Here is an 11295-nt window from a genome sequence, read left to right on the forward strand (position 1 = left end):
AGAGAGAGAGAGAGAGAGAGAGAGAGAGAGAGAGAGAGAGAACCTAATGCGTCCGGGAAAATTGGTTAATACTGTAAATCCACTCATATCTCACTTTCACTGGGATGAATGAAGTGAAGTTGTTAACTCGAAGATTCCAAAGTAACAGTGGTGCACGCTTTTTTAATCCCAGCACCCAGCCCTCGGGAAGCAGAAGCAGGCAGAGCTCTGCGAGTTCTAGACCAGCCTGGTCTACAGTGCGAGTTCCAGGACAGGCTCCAAAGCTATGGAGAAACCGTGTCTGCCAAACACTCCTCCCCCTCTTAAAAAAATCGCTAGGGGGTGGCCAATGAGGGAGTCTTCTTACTAACCAGCCCTTATTTTGGATCTCGTTACAGGATTCCTGATGCTAAATACCGCTCTTCTTTTTTCTCATTGCAGGAATCACCACTGTTTTAACCATGACCACCTTAAGCATCAGTGCCCGGCACTCCCTGCCCAAAGTGTCCTATGCAACCGCCATGGATTGGTTCATAGCCGTGTGTTTTGCTTTTGTCTTTTCTGCTCTCATTGAGTTCGCAGCTGTCAACTACTTCACCAATCTCCAGTCACAGAAGGCTGAAAGGAAGGCGCAGACTCCAGCTCCGCCCCCTGTGGCTGTATCAAAAGCCACTGAACCACGGGAAGCTGAGATTGTCGTGGTAATGGTTCCCTCTTCTACTACTGTTAGCCAGCAGATAGAGGAAGAGAGTTCAATCAGTGACAGCATACAAACAGTCCGAAACAGGATCTGTTGAACATAAATTATATAACCAGAGTTGCTCCCCGCTTCCCAGGGTGAAGCTGAAGAAAAGCCTCCGTTGATCTTTGCTCTAAAGTTTTGATATTCTTTCATCATCCTTACTTGTGCTGGCAGACTCTAGGCTCTCAAAGGAGACTAGAAAATTCTGTTTAGCCTTTAGAAGTTTCGTTTGAACAGGCTCCATTATAGTGACTAGGGAAAATAAAGTTTTGCTTTTTTTTTTTAAAAAAAAAAAAAAGGTTCTAATGAGGCTCCCAGAGTCTGAAGGAAATAAGACAACTCCTGCAGCATGAGTGGTTTTGTGAGTGAATCTACAGACCACGTTATTTTGTCAGGGGAGAAGGTAAATAGTGAATATAGGCTCTCTGAATAAATGTATGACCCATATATCTGATTTCCATGATCACATTTTCATGAGTGTATCAAGTACATGAGTGTTAGTGAGCTCATGTTCAAAGGCTTATTATTTACTGAGAAATGTTCATAAACTTTCTTTAAATGTGCTATATGCAAGCCTTTGTCTCTAAAGTTTATTGGAATCAGAGATAAACGACATATCCCTATTTAAAGGGTCATAAACATACTTCCCAAATTTATTTTCATTTGTGAATAAGTTTTTACCCTCTTTTTAAAATAGATTAGAAAACTGATTGACAAGCATACATTTTTCTTTTAATACAAACCTCGGAGAGCAGTCCTTGGCTAAGAAGTATCCTATTCTGTAAATTTGAGTAATACAAATATTCTGAATAATCGTTATTGTTTAAATCTACTGAACATTTTCTAACCAAAAACCATATGTAATGTGGTAATGCCCTCATTTAGTGGAGATATGTAAAAGCTTTTTATTTACTAATATGAATCTATATTGGGAAAAAAAGAATGAAAGAAAGAAAAGAATGCAAAGGGAATAAAAGGAGAAGATGCTATCTATTGGTCCATTCTAAATTTCCTGCTTTTACAAATAGGAAATTCCCATCTCAGAGGTCATAGCTAAGCAGGCATTCTTAAGTATCATGGTGTTTGCCAGATATATGACCTGGTGGAAAAAAAAATCAAGAATTGATTGTAGAATTTCTGTTGTCAACAATATTAGAGTCTAATGCCATTCCTCTCTAACAATATCCGAAGGAAACAAAAGTACCTGAGCATGTACTATTGGATAAGACTCATTTTAGAACATAGATGACAGAATTCTCCAAAGTCCTCTTTTGACCTGGTGACATTTTCTGTGTATAATTATACGTAGAAAGAAAATATATGAATGCAGACATACTAGGAAAGTATTTATAACAAAAATATGCTTTAGGCTTAGTCTGACATGCATGCAAAAACATTTTTCAGGCAAGTTAAGTTTTAATTGTTTAAAAATATATTTTACTTGGGAAAAATGAATTCTATTGTATGCATGCACATATAATCTACATCATCTAAAATTTATATTTGAATTTAGCATATATCTTTCAAGAAGTATTTATCAGCATTCAAAACCGTTTAAAAGGGGGGGGTCATTGGAAAGGAAGAAGCTGAATTAACACAGAGTGTGGAGCTTCCGTCTAGTGTTTGCGGATAAAGTGGAACAAAGCTTGGTCATTTTCCCGAGTCATCTCCTCAGCTTCCATCTTGCTAAGTTCTTTTTTTTTTTCAAGAGAAGATAGTAAAGTCTAAGTTTGAGAAATAGAGCAGGAAAGAAGGTTAAACTTATCAGAAATAGGATAAATAAAAAGCAATTAAGATTATTTTTAATATACACATCAATTTAATGCTGGATTAAATTGGGGGGAAATGCCAAATCCTTTTTATTTTTACAATATACACTAAAAGAGGCAGGGCGCATAATTTCAAATCTTTGGAGAAGACTTAGAGCTATCAATAACTTAGGCTATTATTTTGAAGGTATAGGCAATTAAAAGGTAGAATGTCAGATCCCAGGTATTCATATATAAACTGTCTTCTGTAACGCTAAAACAGTAGCATGATGAGTTGGTCCTATTAAAAAATGCATTCAAATACCCTCAGAAAAATTTCTATAGCAACTTCCATTTGACCTTATGAAAAGTTCTATTTTCCTGAAGCTTGCACTACTTAAAATATTTGAAAATAACAAATAGGATATATTTTTTTTGTTTCTGAAAGGCTAAAGTGTAAAAATAAAAAAAAAACAAAACTAACCAAACCAAAAATATACACTCTAAAGGTATCAAAAATAAATACATATGATTATGTAGAACATTTATATTTCACTTGTTCATGGTGAAACTCAGCAAGTGGCTTTATAGACTTGAGAAGAACAAACACAAATTGTACATTGGCTATTTATGTTATACAATGGTATATTATGATTGCAAGGTCAGTTTATTTTTTTCCCCAAATACCATGACATTTAAAAATGCCTATTCAGTTATAACCAGCACCTTGTTTTAAGGAGCTGGCCATTGAAACTTCGGATTACTATGGTGAAGTTGAATTGCAGTAATTGGCTTGCTTCTTTCTTACTTTAAAGGTCTAGGGCCTCTTTGTCATGCTCTTGAGTATGAATGCTCTCTATACCCACCACTTGTTCCTTCTAATAGCACATTTCCCGATATGGCATGTGTTCCTTACAAGAGGTGTGATAGTTCTTGTGAATCTGCATGGAAAATCTGCATATAAAATTGAAGGAAATTTCATTAGCAAGGGCATACAGTAACTATATATTAATTGCTTCTTTATGCATTCTTTGTCACCCACCTGATGAGGGACTTTGGTAAAATTTTCTTACCTTGAGGATATGTAAAGATTTTTAGACAGAGTATGGCGTGTCATCATAGGGTCTTTCCTTGAACGGAGCCTCTTGTGCAGCAAGAAGAGAGAGCCAATGGGAGAAATGTGTCCATGAGCATTTGTAGCTAGAGATAAAGGGCCGCCTGAAAATATCTGTGTGAAAAGGTCTAACTCATTTTGGAGGAGTGCGCATTTTTAGAGGAGTGATTTCAAAGATGAAAAGAGAAAGATGATCTTGGCAAGGGTAAAAGCCCTAAGATAATTGCTAGGAACCTGGACACAGAGAGGAATATAAAACTGTTCTTTCTGCCTTCCCTTTCAAGGTGAAGGTAAATGCCATGCCCTGAACACGCTATAGCCAACTATGCCCAGAGATGTGAAGAACGGAATGCCAAAAGTTCCTTCTGCTGTTCCAAATTTCCCTAAGATTTCTTTGAATTACAGCGTTACTTCTCAGAAATAAGGGTTGAATTAAGATTACAAGATCTCGATTCTAAGAAGCAGAAAGCCCTAGGTTTCCCTTCCCCATGATTGTTCCATCCTATAAATTATGGGGAGACAGCAGTGGATTAGGTGAAATGTCATTTGTTAGCATTTTGCCACACAGTTTATCAAATCCCCGCCCAGTTTTTCAGTCTGTACCATTCAAACAGCAGCCTAGATTCCTTAATAGCACTGGTGCACCAGATGGATGCCAACAGAGATTTCTCAGAGGACCTTCTGGAATCCTTCATGATATCAGTAATGCTTGGTCCAACACAAACTTTAAAAAAAAATTATCAGTACAGTTCTAATTTTGCCTTAATATTAACATAATGTTCTTGAGCACAGTTTATACTGTTTGTTTAGTGTTTTGTTTGTTTGTTTTTGTTTTTTTTTAATTTTGTCTTATTTTGATGAATTCATTGACCAGTTCTATAAATAATTGTTTTGTGCATTGAGGAGTGGGACCTGATTAGATTATTTCTACTAAGAGATGTATTTGGGGCTTTGAGAGATCGCTCATTGGTTAAGAGTACTAGGTGCTCTTGCCGAGGATCCAGGCTCAGTTCCCAGCACTGACATGGTGGCTCATAAACTACCGGTTATTCCAGTTCCAGGGGAATCAATATTGTTTTCTGACCTCCTCAGCTACCAGGCACAGCATGCACATGGTGCCCAGACACATGTGCAGGCAGAAAACTCATAGAAATAAAATAAAAATTCAAACATAAAAATATTTCTAAGAGATTACATATTTTGGCCACCTTATTTAAAATACTAGGCTAAAACAAATTATTTCCTTAATGCCTTATCCCTACACCAAATAACTGAGTATGATCTTGAACGCTCTAACTAAGGCACCTTTGCAATATAATGTTACTTAAAACAAAGAGGTGGGCTAAAAATACCCAGAGCAGGATGGCACTCAGCAGCAGGGGAGCCCAGGAAAATTTCAAAACCACAGGTGTTCCACTCAAAACCCTGACAGCCCCAAGCTGAGCTCTCATCTGGACTCTGACAAAAGCCTATTTTACCATCAACCTGAGTTCCCTTACAATAGAGCAGGTGGGGTCTGATGCTAACCTGTAGCTTAAAGGGTTGGCAAAAATTGCTTTCTTTTCATTTCAGAAATGTAATGTTTTTTTTTTCTCCTAAATTGGCACCTACTATCTTCTGGCTGCCAATTTTTAACTGCCTATCCAGTGTACAATATTAAATACAGAGCTCTTGCATTTTCTTTAGAATATTGCATTTGCTTCTACGAGAACCCCCACACCACCCCTACCTCCACCACCTCCCATTCGTTACCCCCTGTCCAGTCACTGCTAAGCAGGAAACAAGCAGGATTCTAAAACAGCTATTCTCAAACTATTCTCCTAGTAGGCATTTGACAGTATCTACATATTGTAACAAGTTGGGGTGAGTATGCTATTAGTACCTCGTAAAAAAGAGGTCTTGATCTTGACCAATAATATGGATGACAGTCTTCATCCAGAAAATATTACCCAACCTAAAATGTTCGTATTTCAGAGTCTGAGAAACCCTGAGTAATGCTGGCAGGATGCATAGGGTAAAAACTACTAAAAGTGAAATTTCTAGCACCTGAAAAGGGTCTAAGTGAATTTCCTCATTACATTTTATTTTTTAAGCATAAAATGAGTTTAATATGACATTAAAGGTATTTTCAATGATTAAATAAAATTATTCATGTCAGTTTCCTCATAGTGCTCATCAATTCCTGGAAAATATTTACATTTTTATTCATATGTGGATTAAACATAAGTTTTGAAAATGTACTATGTTCCATGTACTGGATAGGCACTCTTTCTTGTTGTTGTTTTGTTTTATAAGACAGGGTTTCCGTCTAACAGTCCTGGCTAATCTGGAATTCACTCTATAGATTAGGCTCCTTGAACTCCCAGAGATCCGCCTACCACTGCCTTCTAAGTGCTGGGATTAAAGGTGTGTGCCACCACCACCTCGCTGGCAAGGCCCACTTGCTTGAACATAATGTGTCATGTTTCATTAAGATGTCATGGCATGAAAGACGATGAGACTAAATAGAAGTAGTTAATTCTAGAAAAAAAAAACAAAAACGAAAAACTACAGGAGCTCTAAAGAGTCCAGAAAAGTGTGTGAAGGTGTTATCATCATTGGTGATGGCAGTGAAGTATGAACTTTCTATCATAATATTTAAATGCATGGCAACAGGGGAACATAATTCTCAGCCAAAAGGAAATTTAGTTCAAGAAAATGCTAAGAATGAGCAGCAGACACATACTGCAGATAATTGAAAAGATAGAACTAAGATTTGCTAAGCAAATATTTGTAAGCAACCACAGAATATATTTTGTCCAAGTTCATATAAAAGAGGAAAATAGGCATGAGGAGAGGTGTAATAATACCTACACTGAAGATGAAAACTGAGGCTTAGTTAGAGTTGGAGCCTTCGATATTTTACAGTCATATTTTCGGTCTCAATGAATGAGACAGATCTGACCTCCTTCTGCCTGAAATAGAAAGAAAGGCAAGTTTCAAGCAGGTAGTATGTGATGTTCAGATGAGTCTGGAAAGAAAGTCTCTGAGGATTTGCCCTTCTCCGCTCCATCATGATCTTAGAAATTTTACTAGGGCAAAGGATTTTAGTGTTCACATGTATGAAAGGAGAATGGCTTTTATGAATCTATGGATATTTTTTGAGAATGAAATGGTGACATTTTATGCTCTCAGGTAAATGATAATTTAATAACATTTTAATGTGCGAAATAAAATTAGCTAATCAAGTGGGAGACTGAGAAACATGGTATATAACACTAAGGAAACAGTGTCAATTTTATCCCGTAAGATCTAGTGCATGATATATTGTTGCTCTGGTATAAAGCGCAGTCTAATAACCATAGGGATTTAGTTCTCAGTATTATTTAGTTTTAATAGATAATGCCACTCTTTTATGGCAAGACTCAGAAAGTAGGTCTTTACCTATTTTATATTCTCTTTTCCTTGTTTAATTCTATACATTAATAAAAAAGACTTGTTTAATTTTATAAAAATGCCAACCTTAGTACCAGGCAAATAGATAAGGTAATCTTCATATGGAAATCACTGTAATTATATAAAATCAGATTCACTTTTTTATTTTTATGAAGAAACAGATATTTCCAGGTTTCTAAAAATCATAGTGGGCTTTGATTCTTTAAAATGACAGCTGTTATTAAGAGAATCAGAAACTTCCATGGTGAGTCAAACAATGAAGATGAGAATAAAGAGAAAAAGCAAATTAAATCAAAAAGATTCTTTAAGTTGATGTTCTTGTAGCCCAAATGTCATCACACCAGCAGACCACTGTTGTTTTGTGGATAAGCCAACACAGGAGAGGTGGCTGTCTCATTCCTTGGCTGCAGGGTTTCTGGCTTTAGCTACAGGGGTCTGCCCATGAAGAACATAGTATGCCATTCTGCTAAGTAGTAATTTTTGTTGCCAGGGAAGAAACAAGGCCATTTTACAAAATTGAAGGGGAATGTTAAGCAAGTATTTGAAGGTAAAGAGCCAGTAAAATAACTTAGCCCCAATGAAAGGGATTGTTATAATATGTAGACAGGAAACAGCAAGAAACAACAGAAACATGCCCGGACTCCAACAACATGGAAGGATTTAACAAAGTCTCTGAACTAGGCTCAATCGTTTAGAGTAGAGATAAAAATGGGTTGCTATGACACAGTCTCTGAAACTAAGTCTCTGAACTAGGCTCAATAGTTTAGAGCAGAGATAAAAATGGGTTGCTATGACACAGCATGAAATTGGAGCTTTAGTAGAAGTACAATCATAAACAGCATGCCCCCACTTTTTTGATCTCCACTTTCACGAATGTTTATTGATACACTTAATATCTCATTTAAAACTTGCATGTCTTATGGTTTTAGTAGGAATGGAAACTCAGGAATAGAGAACATGGGACAGCATTCAGGTTAGTGTGTGAATCATTTGGGATTATTTCAAAGGAAGAGAGACCAGTCAAGGAGAGTTCATTGGGACAGTGAAGCTTTCTATGTCCAACTACTAGGCTTAAAGACACCACACACACACACACACACACACACACACACACATTTCAAGATAAAAACATTCTCCTACTTGATTTAAAGTTTTTAAGCATTGGCCTTTGATATATATTGGTTTGAGGGACATTGGCTAATTCTTCTTTTCTTAAATTTCATCTGGTTCAGAGTCCTATGTATGAGATTATGAAGATTTAGGCTAGAACATTTTAGAAGGCTGTTAACAGTGAACAAACTAAGATTTTCTTGTGGTAATTGTCCACATATTTTAAATGGAATGCACCCCTCCAGACACATGCATACATGTATGTATGAGCGTGCATGTACACACACACACACATACACACACACACACACACACACACACACAAGAGAGAGAGAGACAGAGAGAGAGAAGAGACTTAATTATATACATTTATTAGCTTAGAGGTGATGTGGGATTAATGTGTTTTATTACCATTGGTCAATAAAGAAGCTACTTTGGCCAATGACAGGACAGAAAATAACTAGGTGGAAAAACTAAACTGAATGCAGGGAGAAAGAAGGCAGAGTCAGGCAGATGCCATGTAGCCACACAAGAAGCAAAATGGGAGGTATCAAGCCTTGTGGTAAAATATAAAATAATAAAAATGGGTTAATTTAATATGGAAGACCTAGCTAGGGATATGCCTGAGCTATTGGCCAACCAGTGTTGCAATTAATATTATTTCTGTGTATTTGGTTCCAGGTGGCCAGGAAAATAAAACACAGTCTCTTTTTATATAGAGGCTTAAATATAATTTTGTGATTTGTACCAACTTTTCTTAATTGCATAATTCTCTATACAATAGCTCAAGCATACTTTTAATGTTTGGCATTTAATGTTGACATATTTAATTTTAGGATGTCAGATTGAAGCAAACTAATGTTTTTGATGTAGGATGGAGGGCAGTGGTAGAATACTTGCCTGGAACATATGAGATCTTGAGTATAATTCCCAGACAGCTCAAAACTGAAAAAGAAATTTGTAGCCACCTTCAGTTTTTGCTTGAGGGCCTGATGTATTGCTTAGTGGTAGAGACATAGGCCACATGCACAAAGCCATGCATTTAAACTCTAGCACCAGAAACACACACACACACACACACACACACACACACTCAGTAAAAGCTTTGTATGTAAGTGCTATAACTCTTAGAAAATGATAATACAACATGCTCTTACAAATTTGCTGATACTTTACCACACATAGTTAATACATGTGTGAGTGGTGAGAGTCGTGACTGTCTAAACAAAAGCCTTCTGTTTTTTTGTTATGTTTACAATCTTTATTTTTCTTCCTCAGTATTCTGACTCCAAATACCACCTGAAGAAGAGGATCAGCTCCCTGACTTTGCCGGTCGTTCCATCTTCTGAGGCCCCCAAAGTCCTCAGTAGAACACCCATCTTACAATCAACGCCTGTCACTCCCCCTCCACGCTTACCAGCTGTTGGGGGCTCTAGCAAAATAGACCAGTATTCTCGAATCCTCTTCCCAGTGGCATTTGCAGGATTCAACCTTGTGTACTGGATAGTTTACCTTTCCAAAGACACAATGGAAGTGAGCAGTAGTGTTGAATAGTTTGTAGCCAGGACAACCTGGATGCTGCAGTTTCTCATTTTCCTCACTGACAGCAACACAAATTATTGAGATTTGTATAGATAGTCTCCTTTCAGATATGAAGTGAAAACTGAATACCTGTAATTCATAATGTGGAATAAGCATGTATGGGCCCAAAACAATGATGTTACTCTTCAAAATTGAATTAGAAGGCTACTGAAAATATGGCTTTTCTATACAATAAAATAATTAATAATAATAATGTATACAGATAAGGTAGATTCAGGGTGAGTTTGCCAGCCTTTATTTTCATTGGTCAATATTTTTAATTGTCACTCTGAATAACATTTTCCACAAGGCAGACAAACTCAAACATGCTAAAGCTTGCCTTAAATTTGTTTATTTTGGCTTAGTTTCTAGTCTAAATATTTATTGGTACATTTACTCAGCATGCTGGAGGCTTTTATGGTTTTACAAGAACTTTCAGTGGCATTGGACAGCTTATATTGAGTTAGGCAGTTCTTTTTAACCTTGCTGTGTTCTGTTACCTCAATAAAATGTGGCATTATATACATATAAATAATACATAGTTTATAAATTATGTATGCATATGTACATAGCTTTAGTTTTGCTGCAATACTGTTCCTACTTCCCACTAAATTCACCTTTAAAATAACATGTTTGCTACAACACCAGGAGGTTTTAGGAAGGTCACTTTGTGTATTATGACTGTATATTCTGATATGGTTACCACTCACTCATATGTTCCACTTTCCTAAATATAATACTAAATAAAATTATAACAAGCCTGCATTTTTGCTTCTGATTCATAAAGTTGGAGAGACAAGTTTTCTTAGGTACTGAGATACAAACTGGCCTTTTCTTGCCCAGTGTTTGTAACACCTGTTCAGAGATACAGGCACTAGGAGACAGCCAGGCTCAGTGAGCAGCTGAGAAGTCTTGAGTCATAGTCAAACAGTTACTGCTTCCTTTTGCTTCTTCATAATCAACAGTAAAATCTAGATGGACTGTCATCTCTTCTCTCTTTCCCCCAGTTCTTGATGATCCTTCTTTGTTTCTCTTACATAAAATTACTCTAAGGAAAGAGAAATCAGGGGTAAGAGGGTGCACGCGATGCAGTCTTTTCAAACGGACTGAATCTCAGAACCCATCCACCTACCAAAAGAATACTTTGGTTGTAATATCTTGTCATTTTTCATGAAAAACACCCACTACAAATGAACAATTTCATTTTTTTTTTTTTTTTTTTTTTGGATTTTCGAGACAGGGTTTCTCCGTAGCTTTTGGGTTCCTGTCCTGGAACTAGCTCTTGTAGACCAGGCTGGCCGAAAACTCACAGAGATCCGCCTGCCTCTGCCTCCCGAGTGCTGGGATTAAAGGCGTGCACCCCCACCACCCGGCTACAACAATTTCAATTTTAATTGAAATATATGGCTACTAAGGATAAAAAGAGCTATCTTATTGTTTTATTTCTTTTTTAAAAATACTGTACTTTTCATTGTTTTTAATTGAGCTATATATATTTCTCTGCTGTCCTCCCTTCTTCCCCTCTCCTCTGATCCTCGGGCTTCCAATTTACTCAAGAGATATTGTTTTTTTCTACTTCCAATGTT

General features: G+C 36.8%; 1 protein-coding gene across 1 annotated transcript in view; it reads left to right on the forward strand.

Moving 5' to 3' along the window:
* Gabra6 (gamma-aminobutyric acid type A receptor alpha6 subunit) overlaps nucleotides 1-10472 on the forward strand; it is a 15895-nt gene extending 5423 nt beyond the window's left edge. The window contains exons 8-9 of the mRNA XM_005368188.2: nucleotides 421-680; nucleotides 9407-10472. Coding sequence (XP_005368245.1) covers nucleotides 421-680; nucleotides 9407-9682 — 536 coding nt within the window. The 3' untranslated portion in view covers nucleotides 9683-10472. The remainder of the gene's footprint in view (nucleotides 1-420; nucleotides 681-9406) is intronic.
* The last annotated feature ends 823 nt before the right edge of the window (nucleotides 10473-11295 follow it).

This window comes from Microtus ochrogaster, unplaced genomic scaffold (assembly GCF_000317375.1).
Source record: "Microtus ochrogaster isolate Prairie Vole_2 unplaced genomic scaffold, MicOch1.0 UNK30, whole genome shotgun sequence".
In the NCBI taxonomy this organism is placed as follows: Eukaryota; Metazoa; Chordata; class Mammalia; order Rodentia; family Cricetidae; genus Microtus; species Microtus ochrogaster.